This window comes from Armigeres subalbatus, chromosome 3 (assembly GCF_024139115.2).
Source record: "Armigeres subalbatus isolate Guangzhou_Male chromosome 3, GZ_Asu_2, whole genome shotgun sequence".
In the NCBI taxonomy this organism is placed as follows: domain Eukaryota; kingdom Metazoa; phylum Arthropoda; class Insecta; order Diptera; family Culicidae; genus Armigeres; species Armigeres subalbatus.
Window position 1 is genome coordinate 341,029,059 of NC_085141.1, and position 22,371 is coordinate 341,051,429.

At 38.5% G+C, this 22,371-nt stretch overlaps 1 protein-coding gene across 1 annotated transcript in view; it reads right to left on the reverse strand.

The window, feature by feature from the left end:
- The window catches only part of LOC134225846 (protein groucho-like), a 134,192-nt gene that overhangs the window by 69,739 nt on the left and 42,082 nt on the right, over nt 1–22,371 (reverse strand). Inside the window, exons 3-4 of the mRNA XM_062706254.1 lie at nt 3,930–4,027; nt 3,189–3,252 (exon numbers count right to left, since the gene is read on the reverse strand). Of these exons, the coding sequence (XP_062562238.1) occupies nt 3,189–3,252; nt 3,930–4,027 (162 nt within the window). The remainder of the gene's footprint in view (nt 1–3,188; nt 3,253–3,929; nt 4,028–22,371) is intronic.

Consider the following 22,371-nt stretch of genomic DNA (forward strand, 5'->3'; position numbering starts at 1 on the left):
AATCTTTTGGAATGTCCCACCGTAAATTTGTTGGAATGTCCCACCAGAAGTTTATTGAATATTCCTACCGGAAATGCGTTGGAATTACCCACCCAAAAGTCGTTAGAATTTCCTTATCGTTAATTAGTTGAAATGTCCCACCGGAAATTTGTTGGAATTTTTTACTTTAAAATTTGTTGGTGACGGTGAAAGGTGTGAATTCAATTAAATGTTCCACCGTAATTTCGGTGAACGTCTCACTAGAAATTTGTTGGATATTCCCACTGGAAATTGGATGGAGTTTACCATACGAAATTCGTTGGAATGTTCCATCTAAATTCGTTGGAATTTCTCATACCGAATCCGTTGGAATGTCAAGCTGGAAAATCGTTAATGTCCCATCGGAAACTAGTTGTGTGTTTTTTTAATGTCCCATAAATTGTTTGAATGTCCCACCGTGGATTTGTTGAAATGTTTTATCGTAAATTCGTTGGAATGTCCCACAAGTGGAGAACACTCAACGGCTGCAGGTGTTCATTAATAGATGCCTGCGGTATGTAATTCGGGCCTGGTGGCCTCACAACTGGATCTCAAACAACGAGCTCCATCGTCGTTGTCACCAGAGGCCGATAGCAACAGAAATTCGGGATCGGGAGTGGGGCTGGGTCGGCCACACTCTACGTAGGGGCGGAAACGAAATCTGTAAACAAGCATTAGACTGGAACCCGGCGGGACATCGCAGCAGAGGCAGACCCAGAGGCTCATGGCGGCGAAGCCTCAATAAAGAAATAAAAGAAGTCGACAAAAATCTAACCTGGCAACCAGGGTTGGGAAAAATCAAATTTTCGAAAAATCGAGAATGATCAAACTCACCCGCGATTTTACTTTTAAATTATCAAGTGATTAAAACTCGCCAGCGATTAAGAATCGTTTGAAAATCGTATCTTGATTTGAAGCATTTACCGTTACATTTTGAACTCTTTTTCCTCACTAGCATGAAGCTATAACGCCAAATAGAAGATATAACGGACTGTTAACAATTAGCTATTATTAGTGAAGATTAATGATTGAATGAAAATTCTGTGTTTATTATCGTTTGAGTACAAAATTTGAGAAGTTGTCGCCGATGACAACTCGCCTACTGTTTTCACGTGAGAAGTTTTCGCATGAAAATTGCAATCATAATCGTCTGATAATGATTAAGCACAACACTGCTGGCAACAGGTTAAAGCGATAGCCGAGCAACGCTCAGGATGGAGATCTTTCAAGTCGGCGCTTTGCACCACCGGAGGTGTACAGGATCCATAAGTAAGTAAGTAAGTCTCACTAGAAATTCGTTTCAATCATTGGAAATTCGTTTGAATTTCGCATCCAAAAATTGTTGGAATGCCCAACGGAAATTTGTTGGAATGTCCCACTGTAAATTCGATGAATGTCCCACCGTGGATTTGTTGAATGCCCCATCAGGAATTCGTTGAATTTTCCTATCAAAAAATCGTTGAAATGTCTCATCGTAAATTCGTTGGAATGTCCCACTAGAAATTCGATGAATGTCCCACAGTGGATTTGTTGCATGTCCCATCAGTAAATCGTTGAATATTTCTATCAATAGTTCGTTGAAATGCCTCATCGTTAATTCGTGGAAATGTCTCACTATGCAATCACCGGAACTTTGTTTGAATTTCGCATCCAAAAATTGTTGGAGTGCCCAACGGAACTTTGTTGGAATGTCCCAACGTGGATTTGTTGAATGCCCCATCGGAAATTCGTTGAATTTTCCTATAAAAAAATCTTTGAAATGTCTCACTAGAAATTCGTTTCAATCACCGGAAATTCGTTTGAATTTGGCATACAAACATTGTTGAAATGCCCAACGAAAATTTGTTGGAATGTCCCACAGTAAATTCGATGAATGAGCCACCGTGGATTTGTTGAATGTCCCATCAGGAATTAGTTAATTCTTCATTTTTAAAAATCGTTGATATGCCTCAACGTAAACTCGTTGGAACGTCCCACCAAAAATTCGATGCAACCACTGGAAATTCGTTTGAACTTCGCATCCAAAAATTGTTGGAAAGCCTGATGAAATTTTTTTGGAATGTCCCACTGTAAATTCGATGAATGTCCCACCGTGGATTTGTTGAATGCCCCATCAGGAATTCGTTGAATTTTCCTATCAGAAAATCGTTGAGATGCCTCAACGTAATTTCGTTGGAATGTCCCACAAGAAATTCGATGCAACCACAGGAAATTCATTTGAATTTTATTTCCAAAAATTGTTGGAATGCCCAAAGGAAATTTGTTGGAATGTCTCATCGTAAATTTGTTGGAATGTCCCACTAGAAACTCGTTGCAATAACCGGAAGTTCGTTTGAATTTCACATCCAAAAATTGTTGGAATGCCCTATGGAAATTTGTTGGAATGTCCCACCGTGGATTTGTTGAATTCCCCGTCAGGAACTCTATGAAATTTTCTATCAAAAAATCATCCAAATGTTTCATCGTAGATTCGTTGGAATGTCCCACTAGAAATTCGTTTGATTTTCGCATCCAAAAATTGTTCGAATGCCCAACGGAAATTTGTTGGAATGTCACACTGTAAATTCTACGAATGTCCCGACGTGGATTGTTGTATGCCCCATCAGGAATTCGTTGAATTTTCCCTTCAAAAAATCGTAAAAATGTCCCACCGTAAATTCGTTGGTATGTCCCACCAGAAGTTCGTTGGAATCACCCAACCAAAATTCGTTGGATCATTCCATTAAATATTCGTTGGAACAACCCATCGTAAATTTGTCCCACCGGAAGTGCGTTGGAACGTTCCATCGTAAAATTGTTGGATTTTCCCACAAGAAATTCGTTGGAATGTCCCATTAAATTGATAAAAAGCAACCTAAGTGTACACATCTCATGCAATTAATATTGATTTTCAAAAAATTTCTATAAATATATTATTTTCATTTCTGAAATATTTGAAACCGGTCTTCAGCTTCCGTTTGAGTGGTGAACCCGAAGCCCGTATTTATTATTGTCGCCAGTACTGTACGGAAAAGCGGAAACGAAAAATCGATCGCCAATGTTCTCGTTCCGTTTTTTTGTACGCCACCATTTGCAGCCAATGGAAAATTTAAAATTTCGAAACAAATAGCAGCACCAACAAATCAGCAAATGAAATTTATGAAACAATCGAAAATAAAAATCAAACTTACCATCACATAGTGCCGCTGCATTTCCGTTTTGTCCGCAGCTAATTTGTCACATTCCAGCTTTAAGCTACGATCGGGGAAGAGAGAGGAGAAAGAAAAACAGTGGAAAATGTTAGCACTGGGAGGTCCTGATTCTTCGCTTAGGGAACACCAAGCCGCCCCAACTTGAATGAAAAGCAAAAAAAAATCATGGCCAGGGGGGAATGAGAAAATCGAATCTAGCCGGGCAAACTTTTTGCTGAATCAATTACAGTAACTAAATTTGACGGCTTGGAAAGGAAAATGAAGTTGGATTTTTTTTTCTCTTCTACTTTAAATTGGGAAGGGAAGCGGAAACAGGAAGCGGAGTTTCGGGAAATGGGGTGCGAAAGTTTGACGAGTTGACGTAAAGCGGGAGCAAGGTGCCAGTCAAGTTTCGCACCTGTTTGTCCCTTTTGGCATGCTTGGGGTGATGATGGAAAGATGGATGATGATAGACTGGTTTGATACAAACTAGAAATCATACCAAATACAAATACAAAATCATACAATCATACAAAAAATCAATTATCTGAATACCTACAAGAAAAAACTTGTAAATCATCGCCTTTTCACCGGATGAGAAAATACTTGAATTAAGATTTCCGTGTCGGCAAATTCTCCGATGTTATCAAACCAGTCTATTTCATAATAAAATTTCATAACGAACGGAAGGAAAAATCCATAAAAAATCCTAAGCACATAAAACGAAAAGCCAGTCATTACTTGTGATATTGTGCCTGTAGAAAGTTGAACTCCTCCTTTATCCTATCACAGTTTTCGGTTATGGTGAATTTGAACGGTTGCGCCGACTGCGGTGGGCCCTGTTGGGGGAAAAGAAGAGAAGAACAGAAGCGAAAAATATTGAATTAGTAAAGGCCGTAAAACATCACATCGCATCGTCGTTGGGGTTGGGTGGGGGTCGAGTCGAGAGTGCTCTGGCGGGAATGCCGGCGCACCGAACTCGGAATCACATGCCTCCTTCTTCAGTCTCTTTGGTTTAGTGTGGCACGCCAGTTCAGAGTTGATTAATTTCAAGTGGGTCGCCCCCCACCCCCATCCTACTGAAGTCCGCGTCATAGTCATCGTTAGCGTCGCACAAGAAGAAAAAAAAGTGGGATGGCGAGGAGGGCGGCATAGCAAAAGCGAATTCAACATGTCAACGCCTTCAGACTCGCTCTGATTCCGAAGAGCAGAAGGTTCAACGGTGTGTAGTCAAAGTGGGAAGAAGGTTTGTGTATACCATCAGCAGCCAGCGCGCTTGGGACCGACCGACCGACCCACGCTTAATTTATTCAGACACAGCGACGCGACGCGGCATATTTTCGACGATACGTTCGGCTCGATGATTTGGCTTTGATTTTGAGATTCTGGGCGAGAGCGTTGGCGTCACTGATGATGAGTGTTTGACTTTTGCGTCGGTAGATGGCTTTGAGGTTTGATGCGAGCAAGAAGTGGAAGAGGGGGTTAAGCGAATTATGATCGTGATCCAAATGTAAATTTATTGGATTTTATTGCTAATTTAACCAAATAACGTTTTCTTGAATTCCGAGGATCGCTTAATAAGAAAGAAACTGCCTTTAACTGGTTAGTCCCATTTTTCAAATTTATATTCAATTGAATAAAATACATTCCTTTCTTTAAGTTTACACACAAAACTAAAATCACATTCCACACGGATACTAATTTTAAGTAAACAGCGAACAGCGATTTCGCCAAATCAGAAAGGTCAAAACAGCAACCTACTTGACTCCTTCCATTTTGGACGGGTGGACCCCATCTAGCAGACTCCTCGCGATAAAGCTTCATTACATAACTTGTAATTCGCTCGAGCGTGCATGCATTCGCTGGTTCGTTCACTTATCCATGTCAAGTGCCGCAGCGTCAGCCTCAAGTTGCACCTGTGCACTCGAGTCTTGAACCTCTCGGCATCACACAGAAACGTCTGTAAACCGCAAAACTTGCTGACCAACTTATAGCCAGAAACTCAAGTTAAGTGGTTTGGATCGTCATCGTCATCGTCGTTGAACGAGAAAACATCCGAAACCGACAAAAAAGAACAAGGCAATGTGGGTTGTTTGATTTTAGATGGTCGAATTCGAATAATATTTAAGTTCATTATGAGCCAATCAAAACAAAAAAGTAAGCACACTGAGGCTCAATTTCGAGTAGAATCTATTTTATATAAGCCAAAAATACCATCAAGAAATTGATTTAACTCTTTCTCTGATTTGTAAGTTTTCAATTTACAAATAGTTTAAATCATTTTGACCATCAGACATTACCACAGTGCACAACGTCCGAAACGGAGGTACCGCGCTCAAAAGTGACCCCCGTTGCACATGCAGAAAATTACTCGCTAACGGTGCATCGTAATTTTATTTTCTTACACCTTGTTTCTTTTCCATCTTTTACGAAAAGCCCGGCCCCGTGAGACGACGACGACGTGTGTCGGTGTCCAATTGGTGCGATCCACGCATATTTAATATAAATGAGCAGCGCAGCGGTGGCATGTGGGCAGGGCGCGGTACAGAATGAAAGGGATGAAAAATGGCATTATGCGAAGTGCAGTCAGGCGTCGTCCAGCGGCAGAGCGGCAGTCAAGCGGAGAAAGGCGGAAAATATGAGCAACATCGAAGGTTGCTGCTGTAGCGAATTTGTTCGCTGATTGGGCCGATTTGTGTTGCATTTCTGTTTTTTTTTTGTACAGAGAGAATGGACGTGAAGTAACCCGATGTCGGAATGATAAATTTATTGTGCTTCGCACGAAGGTAGATTGCGTGAAGGCAATTCAGAGACTGAACAATGGTTTGAGAAAAAGTTGACGATTTGCTAATCTGGGAACAAATTACCAGAAAAGATTGCAAATAAATGACAAAACAGTCGTAAAAATAATTTGTCCTGTTGTGCTCAAGAAAAAAAATCATTTTGTTGTAAATTTACTAAAACTAGCATTCATAACTATCTAGCAAAAACTCAAATGAAGTTAGAAAGATGTATCACAACCACAAAAACATATATTCCAGGAAAAATGTCATCGAACTATAGAAAGCCAATTAAAAAAAATGATCTACACAAAAATTTAATTTCTAATGGGAAGTAGGGGGAAAGACGGCTTTGGCAGGTTTTGTTCTATTATTGGAAGGGGGGTTTTTGACCACCAAATTTTATGAAATTTGGCCACAATATTCTTTGATATGCAAAGAATGTTTAGGCCAAATCTGAGCCTAGTCAGTCATAAAAAAAAACCCCTGCCAATAATAGAACAAAACCTGCCAAAGCCGTCATTCCCCCTAACACATTGTTCAATGTAATAAGCATTGCCTGATTATCTGGCGAAGAGATTGTTCCAAATTTAGAAGATTCATCTGAATTAGAAGTTTACAACGGATCAAAAATCTCCGGCAACGGCGATTGCTGTTATTTTGGTCGACGGCAACTGCATGACTCTGCACGGTGATTTATTTTTGAATTCGTCATTGCGGTTTTTGAAACAGGGAATCCAGCCATTTCAACGATTACATTACATTTGATGGTTTCCAAACGAAATTCTTTGGCATATCCACGGATTTTCCACGAAATTCATCGAAATCTCATTTACCATTTGCAATTTTTTTTACCAGAAACTCGTCTTAATTTCCACATGAAACTTATCAAAATATGTCTATGTATGGAAAAAGCGTCATAATTTCCAGGAAAACTCATCGAAGTTCTCACATTATAACTCGTCAAAATTTCTTTAGAAAACTCGTTGGAATTACCAAAAGAATTTCTAAGAAAAAGTCGTCCAAATTTTTCTATGAAAAATTCGTTTTTTTTTTTTAAGTTGTTTAAGTTTTTCATGGAACTTCAAAAACTTTTATTTGGAAATTTCAACGAGTTTTGCTAGAAAATTTAGACGAGTTTTCCGTGATAATTTTACCGAATTTTCCGTAGAATACGAAAAAAAAAATAACGAATATATTAAACTCGTCGAAATTTTCAAGCAAAACGTTTTGAAATTTAGGATTTTTTTTTAATTCTGAAAAAATCTCGTCGAAAATTCCAGAGTAAATTCGTAAAAATGTCTAAGCAAAACTCGGGTCGGAGTTTTGCTGAAAATATATTGGAATTTTTCACAGAAAATGAGTCAAAGTTTCCATGAAAAAATAGTAAAGAATTCCCTCGAAAAAAATCGTCCAAATTTCTACGAAAAATAAGTTAAAATATCAATGGAAAACTTATCAAAATTACCATGGAAACTCGTTTGATCCACAAAAACTCGTCTGACCCACAGAAAACTAGTCATGATAATCACACACAACTCGTCAAAATATCTTTACAAAAATCGTTGGAATTTCAGAAAGAAATTCGTTGAAATTTCTTAAGGAAATTCGTCGAATTATCCTCAAGAGATTCGTCGAAATTCCCAAGAACAAGTCGTCAACATTTCTATGAAAAATACGTTGAATGTTTTGCTTGAAGTTGCTCGAGTTTTCCACAGAAGTTCAGAAGAACTATAAGGTGACTCGGGGAAGCACTACACACCGTGTTATTTTTCCTATCTTTTGTCTCTTTCTCTTTGAGCTTTCGGTGGAAATTTTAACGAATTTTACGTGGTATTTTTGACGCTAAGATTACAAAGGAAAACTGGTCGAAATTTTCAAGCAAAACTCGTCAAAATTTCTAAATAAAATTCTTTGTAATTTCTAAGGAACTCTCGTCGAAAATTTCAAGGAAAACTTGTAAAAATTTGAATGGAAAATATGAAGGAATTTCCACAGAAAATTCATCAAAATATCCACGGAAAACGCGAAATGAAATCGAAATGATGGATAACTTGTCGAGATATGCGCGGAAAAATCGTCGAAATTTTCGTGTGGAATTCTTCGTAGCTTTCCTTGACACACTCATCTAAATTCCATGGAAAACTCGTCTAAATTACCACAGCCAATTCGTCGAAAATTACAGGGGAAACTGGTCAAAATTTCGACAGAAAACTTATCAGAATTCCCAAGTGAAATTCGCCGAAATTCTCATGAAAAATACTAGTCGAAATATACATAGAACACTCGTCGATATCTATACGTAAAACTCGCATAGAATATTATCGTAGAAATTTCCCAAAAAATTAGGCGTTGTTATCATTTAATACTAGTCAACATTTAAAGGAAAATCGACCAGTTTTCTAGAAAAATCATAGCAATTTCTATGGAAAAAATTCGTCGCTTCCAGATAAAATTCGTCGAAATCTCCACACAAAAGTCGTTAACATTTCCTTGGAAAACTTGACGAAACATCCACGGACATGAAGTCAAAATTTCCAAAGAACTCTCAAGTCAAAACATTTAGAAATTCCTACATAAAATTCGTCGAAATTTCCATCAACACTAGCCAAAATTTTCCAGGAAATCGTTATAATGTCCCCAATTTCCGAAGTTTCCGCAGAAAATTTGCCAAATTAGACACAGATATCTAGTCGCAATTTCCATGAAACAATGAGTGTCGAGAAATTTGTCAAAATTGTTGACAAAGCATGTTACAAATTTGTAGGGGAACGGGTCGAAATTTCCTCGGAAAGCTCGTCCAAATCTTCACAGAAAACTCATCATTATATTCACAAAAGAATATATTTATTTCCACGAATAACTCGTCGAAATTATGACGAACAATTTGTCAAATATTCATCGACAGATTGATCAAAATTACCACGCGGAAAATTCATCGAAATATTCACGGAGCACACGTCAAAACTTTGACGAAACAATCGTCGAAAATTTTACGAAATCCCGTCAAAATATCCACACAGTTATTCACGGTATTTCTTTATGGAATTCGTCGAAATTTCCACTGAACACTCGTCGAATCTTTCACGGATATATTCGTGAAAATTTCCAAGGAAAATTCATCGAAATTTCCGCGGAAACTCAACGAAATATTCACGAGAATCTCTTCTAAATTTCTACTGAAAAATTGTCGAAATTATCACAAGATTTTGTTTCAAGCTAAATAAAACAAAAACATCTGGAAAGCTTCTCAAAATTTGCAGGAAAAGTTCGTCAAAATTTCCGCAAAAAAATCATCAGAATTTGGGCGAAATACTCGATGGATATCCACGGAAATCTCGTCAAACTACCCACGAAATACGAGAATTCTACAGAAACTTGTCGAAAGTTTTACAGAAATTCACTGAAATTTTTACGAAATACTCGGAAATTCGTCAAAACTCTTCTGAAAAACTCGTTGAAATTTCCACAGCGAAGGCGGTGATCGGCCGTGGTGGTGGTCGTGATGCCTTTCGGTTGCAACAGAATGCTTTCTCGCAAGAAGCATCTCGCTCAGCAAACTAACATCCGGGTGAACATCGCGCCACTTTCAAGTACATGATTGCCCGGAATTATGAATTTATGGACATTATAAACAGTCAACGTTAGTAGGGTAAATACCTTCGATAGATAAGGAAAGGTGAGTACAAATTTTACTATTCTTTTTGTTTAATTTTTCATTATTGAAGGAAAGCTGGATTGAAGATTTGACATTTCACATCTACTTCAAAACAGTGAAAGGTAGAAGAAGACTAGCGGTGATTAGGGGTTGTGACATGTTCTGAAAATTTGTATGAATAAAATCTTATTTATAAGGAAAGCACTGATTGATTTTTGCTGTATATTGACAACAATCTTTAAATAGGGGAACGGTTCGGCACTTCATCCCATAGCTCCTATTTCCATCCCATCAAAAACAAAGCAATGAAAAGAAATTTGGTTTGTTTCTTATTTTTGTGATTTTTTAACGTTTGTTTAAACTTTTTACATCATTTGCTTATGATGATATTCGATAAACTACCATCCCACTCCTTGACATCTATGAGGACGTCGTTGAGTCGCTGGCCTCTTGTTAAGTAGATGCAGGGCTGTTACAAACTAACCAAATTCCAATCCGCGAAATCCGCTACTACAAAAACAAAACCGCGACAAACAAAAATAAGCGAATTATCACGTAAAAACACACTTCATTGCACAATTTCAATACTGTTGTTTTTAATCTATCAATGCTTTGATCAGTAGAAAACGTGAAAAAAATATGCCGCATGATGTTTTGAATGGCGAATCAGAAATTATTTCATTGTTTATAAATAAATGGGTCGTTGATCCCACTTCATAGAGCTTTGATGTCAAAGTTCACAGATTTACTGAAAATAAAGTACATGACGTTTCATATCAAGATACATTATTATCAAAAGAATAAAATCATAAAAAGTTATACGTTCAAGCAGAACTGACTTTCAAATGCAGCCAAAATAGTTGATGGCTATTTCACAGTCAATTCAAGGGTTTCGAGGCATGCAGTAGCATGAATTTGGATATAGAGTGATAAGAACAGTTGACGACTCCGAACTCATGGTGGAACCAAAGTGGGAAACCGCCAGTTTGGATTCTACACACTAGAACTAACATCGATACGAGGTTCTAAGTAGGTTGTTTAGATGGCGTTGGTCACACGTATATAACAGCTTGGTTAATGGTAATATAGAAGATCAATAACTTGAAATGTGTTAACTATTTAGAAATCCAGATGTCTAGGATCCTTATGCTACGTTTTGACAGGGCAAGTGAATTGAACAACTCGGTGAAATTCACTGGGCTTGCCAAAAGTTGAACATGCCAAAACAAATAAAAGTCAACTTTCTTTTCGTTCGAGTGAATTGAACGGAAATGTTTAGACGTTCAATTCGCGTTGAATCAAGCAACTTGTTCAATTCATTTGCGCTGTCTAAACGCAGCATTAAGAACTCGATTTTACCAAACTGATTTTCCAGAGAGGTCCTAAAATTCTACCTAAAAAGCTCTGAAAAAAATATATGCAGAGTTTGTAAGATCTGCGGATTGTTTAACAAATTGTCGAAATAAGGTGTGCTGTCCACGAAGTGCCGGATGGAGTTATAATCTCTGCATAGTTCATATTGGAGCAGAGGGAAATACAGGACTTGCGATATTCTGCTCCTCATCGGGGATTACATCGTCTATTGACCACTGATCTATTGCGAGCAGTGGATCGTCGGATTTGCAATCAACCGAGATTTTCCTCAGTTTCAGTATTGTACTCAAGCACTAGCAGTGTTGTAAAATGTCATTGGCATGCATTTGTCTAATTTTTCGGAACCATTTTCAAAAACTCATATCAAATTATGAGATGTACCGAACTTATAGCGCTTATAAGGCCATATAACTTTGTCTAACAGGACATTGATAAAATAGTCTGACAGCTAATGTGTTTAAATGGGTGTTGATATTTTTTTAATCGGGAAAAGTCCGAATTAGCGAGATCCGGACTAACGAGTCGCCGCATTACTTAGGTCCGGATAAGCGAGAGGATACTGTATTATTAAAATTCAATAAAATTCAAAAAATGTGGACTATCAGGCGAATCCTTCTGATTCGAGCAAAACTTTTCCAGTTTTTGTTTAGATTTTTAAAAAATATGGGTTTTTCGGGAAAGTTGACCTCAAGCGAATCAAAACGTTGGCTGAGACTATACAAAAAACTATATTTTTTGAAGGGAAAGGTCAATTGAGCTATGACAGTGCTAAGGACTAGAAGGCAAATAATTTGAATAGGCAGCCTGGAGTACTGGGAGTCACTATGGAGCAGAACTGGATGAGGCATAAGGTCGGTGCGATAACCAGCATGCCTTAGCTCATTTCCGGCGGTCCCAGGTGCGAATTTTAATGCGTTTAATTCGGTCAATAACACCCTTGGAGAGCAAAATAGACAAAATGTCAAGCCCCAAATTGTAAAAATATTGTACGATATTCGCAACAACATTCATGGGAATCACTCAGGTCAACAGATGGTTTTCAAATATCGTTTTGATATCAATCAGCATTCATACGATAACTAAAATATATAATGTGTTATAAATGTGTCGATATAATGTGTTCGGATCCCAAAGTATAGCTTACTTCTCATACACTCATATGAAAACATTAACATTTTAAATTTTCGAGAGAGTGTAAATATAAATCCGCGATTTTCGCGACAACATTTAACGGAACCGCGATTTTCGCGACTGAAAGAGCAAATCCGCGACAATTCCGCGAAAAACGCGAAAATCGCGAAATCCGCGACTTTTGTAACAGCCCTGAGATGTTATATCATCATTCCCCGGAAATGGAGAAGATGGGCGTGGCCAGCAAGGGTAGTTGCATGCTTTATCATTTTTGACCTCCAAATATTTATAATTCATAACTTAAACGAGGTAAACAAGTTAAAGAATATAAATGACAGCTATCAGTATGTAATCTACGAAATACTGTTACAACGCCGTTACCACGCCGTTACCGTTCCAACGCAAATCAACGAAATTTCCACAGTAAAATTGTCGAAATATTAAAAGCATACTCGTAAAGATTCCAAGAAAGAATTAACGGAACTTCTACAAAAAAATGATGAAAAGTAAATCTCGTCAAAATTTCCACGAAACACTCATCAAAAATTTCACGGAAAAGTCGTCTGAATTGTCATGAAAAACTCGTTGAAATTTCTTCGGAAAACTCGTCGAAATATTCATAGACAATTCGTTAATATAGCTTGAGAAAATTTGCACAGAAATTTCGTCGAAGTTTCTATGCAACACTGGTTGACATTTCCTTAGAAATTTTGTCAAAATAATCACCGAGAACAGTTGTCAAAATTGTCACGTAAAATACGTCGAAAATATTCACGAAACACGTCGAGAAGTTCGCAAAAAAATCGTCGAAAGTTTCACGAAAACTTATTGAAAATTTCGATAGACCACGAAATAACCCACAATAATCCACCTAGCGGTAATGGTGCCTTTCTCTTGTATTGTAAAATGTAACAATAAAAGCACATAATAGAGGTCAAAATTGCACTTCAGGGAGATAGATTCAGTAATTTCCAACAATTCACATTTATTTGCATTCATTTGATTGCATTGCAGCAGTCTTTGTATGTTTTTTTATTTTGAAGAGAGGGCCCTTGGGAAAAATGGAGAAAAACACTGTTTTTTTAATAACTCTGAAACGCAATGTCCGATCGGTCTAATTTTTAATAGATCTAACTAGGCCACACTCTGCGTCGAATGCAACTTGTTGCGAGAAAATCGAATAATGCTAAATGCAAAAAAAAATGTCTCACATTTTTTTTGAACACATACATACACACATACAGACATCACCTCAATTCGTCGAACTGAGTCAATTGTTATATAACATTATGGGTCTCCGAGCCTTCTATCAAAAGTTCGGTTTTGAAGTGATCCTTCAGCCTTTGCGTATACTTAGTATACACGAAAGGCACACGAAAGGCAAAAACTAGTCGAAATTTCGGCAGAACACACATAAAAAATAACACAGATCACGCCGAGAATTCCATGAAAAACTCATCGAAACTTCCGGAAAGCTCGTCGAAATACCCACATAAAGTTCGTCAAAATTACCACAAACAAATCGTCAAAGTTTTCACGGAATGCTCGTCGTAATTCTCACGGAAGAAATGCCGAATTTGCCACGGAACACTCGACGAAATTATCACGTGGAAATCGTAGAAAATTCAAAATCACGCAACTTGTCGAAATTTTCACGGAAAATTTGTTGGAATTTTCTCGAAAAACTCGTCGAAATATTCACAGGAAATTTGTCAAAATAACAGCGAAAAACTTGCCGAAATTTCAATAATAAAAACTTGTCACAATTTCCACGGAACACTTTTCGAAGTTTCCACGAAAATCTCGTCGAATTCTTCACGGAACACTTCGAGAATATCACGAAAAACTCGTTCACGAAAACTCTTCGAAATTTCCATAGGAAATTTTTCATAGTTACGACGGAAAATTTATCGAAATTTTTTGTACTAGAATTTCCACGGAACATTCGTCAAATCACTCGTCAGAATTTTCACTAAAACTCGTCGAAATTTTCACGAAAAATATGTAAAAATTTCCAAAGAGCATTCATTGGAATTTTCATGAAAATTCGTATAATAAATTCGTCGAAAATATTCACGAAACACGTCGAGCATTTCGCGAAAAATTCGTCGAAAGTTTCATTAAAACTTAATGAAAATTTCCTTGAAAAACTCTTTGAAATTTCTACGGGAAATTTGTCGAAATTAACGTGGAAAACTCGTCGAAATATAAACGGAAAACTCTTAAAAATTTCCACAGAACATACATCGAAAATGATCACGTGACACGGCGCGAATTTCATGAAAAACTCATTGAAACTTTTCCGGAAAACTCGTCGAAATACCCACATGAAATTTGTTAAAGATTCCACCCAATACTTGTCGGAAGAATTGTTGAAGAATTTTACACGGAACTCTCGACGAAATTGTAACGTGGGATGCGTCGAAAATACTCACGTAGCTTGTCGAAATTTTCACGGAAAGTTTGTTGAAATTTCATCGAAAAACTAGTCGAAATATTCACAGGAAATTGGTCAAAATAACAGCGAAAAGCTTGACGAAATTTCAACAAAAAGCTTATCGCTCTCATGGAACACTTGTCGAAACTTCCACGAAAATCACGTCGAATTTTACAAGTGAAATTCATCGAAAATTTTCACAGCACTCGTCGAGAATATCACGGAAAACTCGTTCAAAGTTTCACGAAAACCTTTCGAAATTTCCACAGGAAATAAGTCATAGTTACCACGGAACACTTGTCAAAATTGAGACGAAGAATTTGTAGAAATTTTCACAAAAAATGTGTTGATTGATATTATCAGGTGAAAGTAGTTGGAAGTGTTTATCGAACGTAAAAAATTTCGCGGATCACTCGTCGGATCCTTTCACTGAAAACTCGTCGAAAACTCCACGAAAAATTTGTAATTTTTTTCAGGGAACACCCATTGGAATTTCCGTGAGAAACTCGAAAATATCGTTCAAATTTTCACGGAACACTTTCAAAATTTCCACGTGGAATTCGTCGAAAATGTTCACATGTCGTTAATTTCATAAACTCGTAGAAAGATTAATGAAAACTCTTGGGAATTTCCTCAGAAAACTCGTCAAAATTTTCACAGGAGCTTTGTTGATATTACTTCTAAAAGTTCGTCGAATTTGAGACGGAAAACTAGAAGAAATTTACACGAAACATTTGTCGAAAAATTTCCACCTGGAATTAGTCGAAAATCTTCACATAAAACGTTGAAATTTCCACGAAACATTCTTCAAAAATCGCACGGCAACTAGAAAAGTTCGTCTAAGTTTCCACGGGAAATTTTCTAATATTGTTAGGAACTTCCACGTCGAGAATTGCACGGAAAAGTCGTCGAAATTTCAGCAGGAAATTAATCGAAAATACAACTGACAACTCGTCTAAATTTAGATGGAAAATTCTTAGAAATTTCCATAGAACACTTGTCAAAATAGGCACGTGAAATTCGTCTGAATTTCCATGGAACACTGGCAAAAATTGTCAAAATTTCCAATTTCAAGGGAAACTCGTCAAAATTTCCAAGGAGAAATAATCGAAATTTCTGCGAAAAAACACGATGAAACATTCTCGTCGAAAATTTTTCGGGAAACAGGTGAAATTATTCACATGAAATTTGTAGAAATAGTTGTAATTCATTTAGAAAATTCGTCGAAATTGAGACAAAAACTAGTAGAAAATGTACACAGAACACTACATTTCCTGGAAAACTCGTCGGATTTTCCACGAAAAACTTGTCAAAATCTCCACAAGAAATTCTTTGAAATCATCCAAGTAATTCGTTGTAGTTCTCACAAAAAAAAAATCGTTGGAATTTCCACGGGAGATTCGTCGGAATTTTCACGGGATTTTCGTCGAAACTTTCACGTAAAAATATTTCAAGCTTTCACGGAAAAATCGAAGCAATTTTCGAAGGTAATTCTAAGGAATTACCCAGTGATCTCTGTTAGAGTATCTAAGGGAAAATTGTCGGATTTTTTCAGGGGAAATCGTCGGAATTTTCACGAGAAGTTATTCGTAACTTTCACGGGAAACTCGTTGGAATTTCCCCAGAAAATTCGATGGAATATTTTCGATTGAATTCGTTTCCGATTTGTGAGAGAAATAAACGAAAAGCGTTTCCGTAATTTTTAAAATAATATAATCGTAAAAATTCTCCTATATTTATGCTTATAATCCTTTTGTTCCCATCTAATAATAACGGAATGGAGTAAATGGAAAGCATCGACACAATTCCCTTTTATAACGCTTTCAACATTTTTTTTTATTCTCGACAAACGCTATTTTCAATCCGTTACCATCACGTTGTCAGTATTTGAACAGTACGCGTGTTTGTGACTCCTGCACCAAAACAACAACGCCTGAAGGCTGCCACGGGGAAGCGAACGAAACGGGGAAAAAAGTCAATTCGAAAAACATCCATTCGCTTACTCTACCTACTGGCGGAATTGGCGCACCGGGACCTACCAGGAAGGGAACATCATTTCCGGTCGATTGCTGCAATGACAGATATTTTCCGAGAGTAACCAGACAGAACGACAGCGGGACCAACGAAAAAAAAATAAGTAAAAAGAGAGTAAACAGTTGCAGCAGTTGATTTTCCAGTTTCGGGAAAAGAGGGTTCCCAACCCTGGACGACCGACGACGACGATGATGACGGTGATGACGAGAGGTGCGGTGGTACACGGATAAATGGGGTGGCATATTTATTTGGATATTCATGGAGGGATCAGTCCGTATCGGGGAAAAAGGGGTCCACTTGAAAATATATCGCTTTCGATTGCGTTGTTATTGTATTACGGCTTCCGGCTGGAAATCGGAAGGGGAAAGGTTTGTGCGGACAAGATGGGTTCGGGTGTGGAATTCGATCCGTGTGATGCACGTGATGTGCGGTTCGATTAGTCAACGAGGGTAATAATATTTGATGAGGGTTGTTTGGGTTCGCAGAATCAGTGAACGCGAAAGGCAGGGGGAATTGGGTTGATGGATTAAAATTTGTATTTTTGAGGGAAAAGGATGCGGCGAATGACTAACGGTTTGCGTTAAATATCAAAGTAACTGTTTAGAATTATTTACAGGCAAGCTTTTAAAGCAATAACAGCAATGTTGTGGCTTTATCGGACCATTTATGTAAAAAAATCATGACTTCATAAACGGTGAGCTTGTATAGAAATTGTGCAATCTTTTTACATTTCTGTAAAGATTTCAAAAAAACAAAAGATTTTTCAAAGCGGGATGATTATCATAGTAACTAACATGAATTTATCCACTCAATCTTGAGAAGTGGTTTGAATTTTAAATTCTATGAAAAATTCAATACATTAATAAAATGTTTTTCCACATAAGTGTAATAATAGCAAAAAAAAACAGCAAAAAAGTTGTTTACAGCTCGATACTTTTATAGTCACAGTGCTTCGAAAATCCCTACTTGTAATAGTGCCGCAGTTCGAATAGTGGGCCATCACCTCAAAAAAAGATCAATTTCACACCACTTGAAGCAGCCTGCTACCGACCGACCGCCACGCCACCACTTTGTCACCGTCCGTCCTCGAATCGATTATAATTATGGTCTCTCTACACTTCTCTGCTACTACGCTGGCTGTCGTCATCATCCGCAGCAACAGCAACCGCCAGCCAGTCAGTCAGGCCGAGTGGAGTGAAGCGAAGTGTGGAGTGTATATAAACAGCAGCCGCCTGCCTACACAAAAACCGGACCCTGAGTGTGGGCCATTTTATGGCTGCCGGGTGCTCAATGATGGCATTAATGAACCGTCCCATTTTTGTGTTGTTGATCGTCGTCGTCGTCGTTGTCGTTTTTGCTCCAGCAAGTTGGTAGGCAGGGCGGGCCAGACGGGACGCGTCAGATGCACAGAGGGAACGGCATAACGACTGTAATTGAAAATTGAAACCAAATTGGTTTTTAAAATGCAGCGAGAGACAAAAGAGAACGGCACCAGCAACGAGCGGATTGGGTTTCAGCGGGACCAAATTGGGACGTTCGGAAGCGGGCCATGGTTCGAACTGTGTCCGATTAATCAATCGGGAATCGTTTAGAGGGGATAAATTGTTGCAGCACAGATTGGCATTTTTAGTGGGCAGCAATTTCGATTGCATCAAAATATACGAACTCGGAACTCTGTGGAAAGTAAGAATAATATTTTCGTATACAGTAATTTCTGTTCTCAGAAGTACTAACGCAATTACTACTGACTTATCGATTAAGAAGCAGAACAGTTTCAAAATAAGATGGCAAATCAAAACTAAAAAATTGGAATACAGTCAATCACCACGGAGTCAATTCCATAAAATTACTTTAGTAATCCACGATAAACAATAAATTCGAGATTAATGAGTTCAAATTACAAAACCATTTATGTACCCTGCCAATATTATCCTTTTCCCAAGAGCTTCGCCACGTTTGTCTAGTTTTTATCTGCTGATAGTGCTGTCGGTTTGTACAAAACCAAATGTACGTCCCCTGTTGCTGCCGAAAAATGATTGAACCCTTGAACGATCCCTCCGAAACACCCCGAGTTCAGAGTGATTAAAATTGAATTTCTGAAACTTCCAGACTCTTCCACTCTTCTGGCGCCCTCATGCAGGCCAAGTTAATGAAAATATTCCAATAAAAGCGGCTTTTTTTGTCCCTCTGGGGATTCTGCTGTTTGTCCAACAATTTCTACCATCCGGTGCACGAGTCGAAGGGCCGCTGCCGTCGCCGTCGGTCGGTCGGTCGTGAAGCATATGGCGTGAAAAAAGTGTCAATTTTTGTCGGATTCCGTTCCGTTACGGAACAGACAGCTCAGCTCTATGGGATGCGGCAGGGGAGGATAACGAAGCAATCGTAAATCATAAATGAGCGAGGGGACGGACCGAACTGCGAAGGGTGACCCCGGTACCAGCATTAAATCAGGCAAAACATTTCACAGATAATAATTTCCGGATTAATTTAAGTCTCTTCAGGGCAACGGAGCGAGTCGAAGCGGTAGGAAAAGCATGCCTAGGGCTGCGCCAAATGCTGTCGTCGATCGCTCCGAAGAGGGAAATAACAGAAGCACTTTGGAATCGTGGGGTGCAGGCAGATAGCTATTAATACATACCCGAGGGGAGAGCTCTGTAACGGTTCGTACGAGATGCGTGCAACCTTCTTAATTAACAATTACTGTTTCCCGTCGGTCCCGAGGGTTCCGAATTCCGAGCAGAGATGATTTACGCAGGCACGTTTCGTTGGTTAAATTTGTCGTTACATTTATTTTTGAAATTCAACTTTCAGCGCCGAATCCTCACCTCCCTTCGCAATGAATGGCACTCGAAAGAATTTGGCAAATATTTACCAAGTGATTTATTTATCCGACCAATCAACTGAAGACCCACTCGATTAAACTACCACACAAAAAAAAACGGGGAAAACCTGCACCTCATCCGCGAGTTCGGAGAAAATGAGCGCGAAAATGAAACGAATAAAACACAAACCGGTGCTTTACGCTTAATTATCTTATAAATGTTTATAAATAAATTTGTTTCCTCCGCTCGCCCGTCCCGCCCCCCACCTATGGTGCCGAAAAGTGATACATCCGGTCGCGATACGGCAGGATCGTCCATTGGCATCCATAAGCCGCAACAACCAACAACCGATGGATGCCAAATGATGATGATGATGATGACGATGATCAGCCAAGCTTTTCGGATTTTTCAAGCGAAACCCCTGCGCCACATGAGAAGCGAACGGAGCGGAAACCCGCACACACACACACCTCATTACGATTGGCAATTATTCAGTTTATGATTTGCGCGCAATTTGTTGGCTTAATGAGGTTTTCGGCGTTTTCCCAGCTCCTCCGAGGCTGCCGCGCCTTTCTGAACCGATGCGATGATCATCGTCGTCGGTCGGTTGGTTGGCGAAAAGGCCCGCTGCTGTTGTAGTAATCGGATAACCCCGAAATGAAACCGGGCAATCATCATACCTACCTACCTAGCTTCAAATCGAGACCGTACGAAATTGTAGGCGTTGACTAGCAAGCAAGTTTGGCCAGTGTAATGAAACGAGAGTCGAAAACCATTGAGAATCGAATTTACGCAAGCCGAGTGCGCGCGTATATAAACCGATATGCGTTGGCATTGGATTAGGGGCTGTATTTTTACACCCCGACCCCCTCCACGATTGAATCGAGTTAGGTGGAATTTCGCGCTTCGATTGGTATGGTGATAATTCAATTTTTATAATCATATTATGGTGAAATTCAGCTGTACCGTTGTTATCGTCGGGAAAGCCGTCAATCTAATCAAATTGAGTTAATAGAAATTGTTGAATAATTCAGATTACCCATTAATCATTCTTTTTTGTCGTATTTTTTTCTCAAAATATCAGTATTCGAGGAGGAAATGATGGATTTGGCAGGTTTTATTCTTTTATATTTATTTCGTGATTTATTCCAGCTCCAGCTTGACTTGACAAATTTGATTTTTGACATAACATACTTGAATTATTTCAATTATGCCAATGAAATTAGAAGTTTAAATTTAATAAATTCTGTACATTAAAAAAAAACTATCTAAGTCAATCCAAAAAGTGGAATAAATTTTATCACATATTGCGAATATGTCATGGTTAAGATCTAAAACTTAGATATTCGATTCATTCGTAGATCAATTTTATATAACGAAATGTAAAACTGTTGTAAAATCATATTTAGTTTATTATTCAACAATTTTTTATCAGAGTTGAAAAATATTCCCACGAAAACATTTTAAACAAAGTTCCCATCAAGCAAATTCGAACAAAACGCATGGCAACATCCCCTCAACGCTCAATGCCCCAGCAGTGACGTACAGCAGTGCAGCTGAAAAGTGTTTCTCCAAAAGAAAAGACACATTATACAGTTGAAAGCTTTCGAGACGACAAGCAACGCTACTAGAAGATCATTTGCTTCACATTTAGCGTCATGAAAAATGTGTTGCGTACGCTTTCTCGTTCTCCGCGCTCGGGGAACCATCAGAAGCGTTGCCAGTTTTCCCGATTTCGCACATCGTCCTTTTTCGCATGCGAAGCAGACGCATTATGTGCAATAGGACGAGACCAGTGGTATTCTAGCTAAAATTCCGCTTGAGGCCGTTTCAAATCATTTCAACAACACTAATACACCTGCTGGTATAAATTGCAATATTGACACTATCAGCCGAGAGGTGGCGATGCTGCGTATTTATATCAATGTGATTTTGCATATACAGCAGTGACAACTGTTGTTGAATGGCGTAAGTTATGAATGTTACTTTTGTACACTCTAGGTGGAGAGCAGTCATAAAGAAATTTGTAGTAAACCGCTCGAGTTTAGTATGGAACTGTAATCAGATCTCATTTATTGTTTAAAGTTACAAAATGCAATAAGGGTATAAAAAATCAGAAAAATATTTGTAGCTTTTCTACCTAGGTCACATATCGCTGTGATGCGTAGTTAGTAAGAACGGGCCATTTGTCCATACAAGAAAATTCATTTTACTACAAATGTTGTGGCGCCATCTCTTTCAACCAGCACCTTTGGCCTTGTCCTATTGTTGAAAGTTTCAGCACAGATTTTGACCCATTCCGTTCGCGTGTTTGATAGTAGAACGTCATTGAAAAAGCGACGCAGAATTTTACTTGAAATCATGTTACTGAAAGTATAATTCTAACAATTTTTTTTATTTTAGTAAGTACCTAACTGTCCAAAAAAGCATTCCTTTTGGCTGTTCGGTCACATTGAGAGTTGACGTAAAGTCAATGTCAACTTCTCTACGCGAACAGCCTAGATAGCCGTGTGGTGTCGGCAGCTGGTTATCTGGATAAGAATAACATTACGGATTGCCTGTTCCAGTGGAAAAAGTCCATCATACAGGTGACCCCTAATTCTCGGTGTGATGCGGCTTTATGCTTACCGTGCCTACGAATGAATGGTTAGGGGGGTCTAATAAGAACCTAACCGCAAACGGAGTCTGTGAAGCACCAGGGCCCCCTTCACAGTATTTAGCTCTCGCTGCGCTAACCGGAGCTATGGCGTAGTTGTCTTTTTACTTCTCCGAGATAATCGGCTACTCTTATTCAACCTTATCGTAGGGTTAAATAAGAGTGGGGTTATGAATATGTGTTTTACTTAGTTTTCAACAAATTATCACCTATATGGATTCGCATTATGCGTTTTTCACAATGTACACACTTAAACTGAGCTTCTGACTTCGGTAATTTATTTTACAGATC